This window comes from Pinus tabuliformis, chromosome X, assembly GCF_031772625.1.
Source record: "Pinus tabuliformis cultivar Carrire ecotype Pingquan chromosome X, CPIR1, whole genome shotgun sequence".
NCBI classification, from domain to species: Eukaryota; Viridiplantae; Streptophyta; class Pinopsida; order Pinales; family Pinaceae; genus Pinus; species Pinus tabuliformis.
In genome coordinates this window covers 870,344,728-870,345,932 of record NC_142308.1, presented here as the reverse complement: position 1 = coordinate 870,345,932, position 1,205 = coordinate 870,344,728, and the positions used below count along the sequence as shown (strand labels likewise).

At 40.2% G+C, this 1,205-nt stretch overlaps 1 protein-coding gene across 1 annotated transcript; it reads right to left on the bottom strand.

Moving 5' to 3' along the window:
• Positions 1-343: 343 nt before the first annotated feature.
• On the bottom strand, positions 344-775 carry LOC149142474 (uncharacterized). Its single transcript, XM_089451492.1, has one exon. It carries the CDS (start codon positions 773-775, stop codon positions 344-346), a length of 432 nt encoding a protein of 143 aa, XP_089307618.1.
• Between the last annotated feature and the right edge of the window lie 430 nt (positions 776-1,205).

The following is a 1,205-nucleotide window of genomic DNA, read 5'->3' as shown; positions in this document are numbered from 1 at the left end:
ATATATATATATAGATTATTTTGTTTTTTCCCCTAGGAAAAATCATAATTTCAATTATAGAAAGAAATTACATTTTGTAGATGCATATGCATATGCTGAACATATCCATGACAAGTTGTCATCGTCAAGAGATCCGAGTTCTAAAATGTTGTTACCTTAATCCACGCAGGGAGGTAACAAACCAAAAAAAACTAAGAAATACAATAGATATAAAACCAAAGCTATCCATGATATATGTATGTATGTATGTATGTATGTATGTATGTATGTATGTATGTATGTATATATGTATATATATATATATATATATATACATAAACAAAAAACCATATATCCTGAAAATTTATGCATGAAGATCCATAAATGGCCAGTGATAATACTGATAGTGAGCATCATCGAGCTGTTCCCGTATCATCAGAGTGCCCGGCTCCCAGAGCGCAGCTTCTTTGGAAAGGCCATCAGCTGCTGCGTTCCGCTCCCTGAAAATATGTTTACAAGTAAATGTGTCAAAATAAGTAATCAGTCTCAGGGCCTCCTCCAGAATATGACTCAGGGAGTATGTAGAGCATCTAGCAATCCTATTCAACCAATCACAAACAATTTTGGAGTCTCCAAATAATTGTAAGTCTCTGCAATTTTTCTCCAATGCAAAATGAATAAGTTGTTTTGCTGCTGATAATTCTGCAAAATTATTTGTGCCCTTCCTGAGTCCCATAAGTAGGCTAAATGAGTGATGTGCTGTGATATGCAAAATGCCCCACCCCCCCACAGCCATTTTCCTGTGTAGCCCCGTCAAAATATGCCCACGGTTTGTTGATGTCAATTTGTTTAGGGATGATAACTCAGGGTCTCTAGGGAGGAGGATCATCCGGGATGAGGGCATAATCAGCTAGCACCTTGGCCACAATGATAGGCCAGTGAGGGGTAAGGTTCTGAAAAATGAGGGCATTGTGGGCGATCCAAATAGCCCAGCAAGTCAGCATAGAGAGGTTGCACTGCTTGGGGGAGGTAGAGGAGGAATACCAGGAGCACCAAGCCTCAACAACAGATGTAGTTGTCCAAGAGCAGGAAGGGGCAACTGTCGGGATGACTAATTCCCATAGTCGACGGGCTTCCAAACATTCCAGGAAAAGGTGAAAAACGGATTCATTTTCGCTTTTGCATAGGTAACACCAGTGTGGCCCATATTGTGCCCACTTGATGAG

Excerpts from the sequence above, each read along its gene's own strand:
- LOC149142474 (XM_089451492.1), bottom strand. The coding sequence starts at position 775 with ATGGCTGTGGGGGGGTGGGGCATTTTGCATATCACAGCACATCACTCA.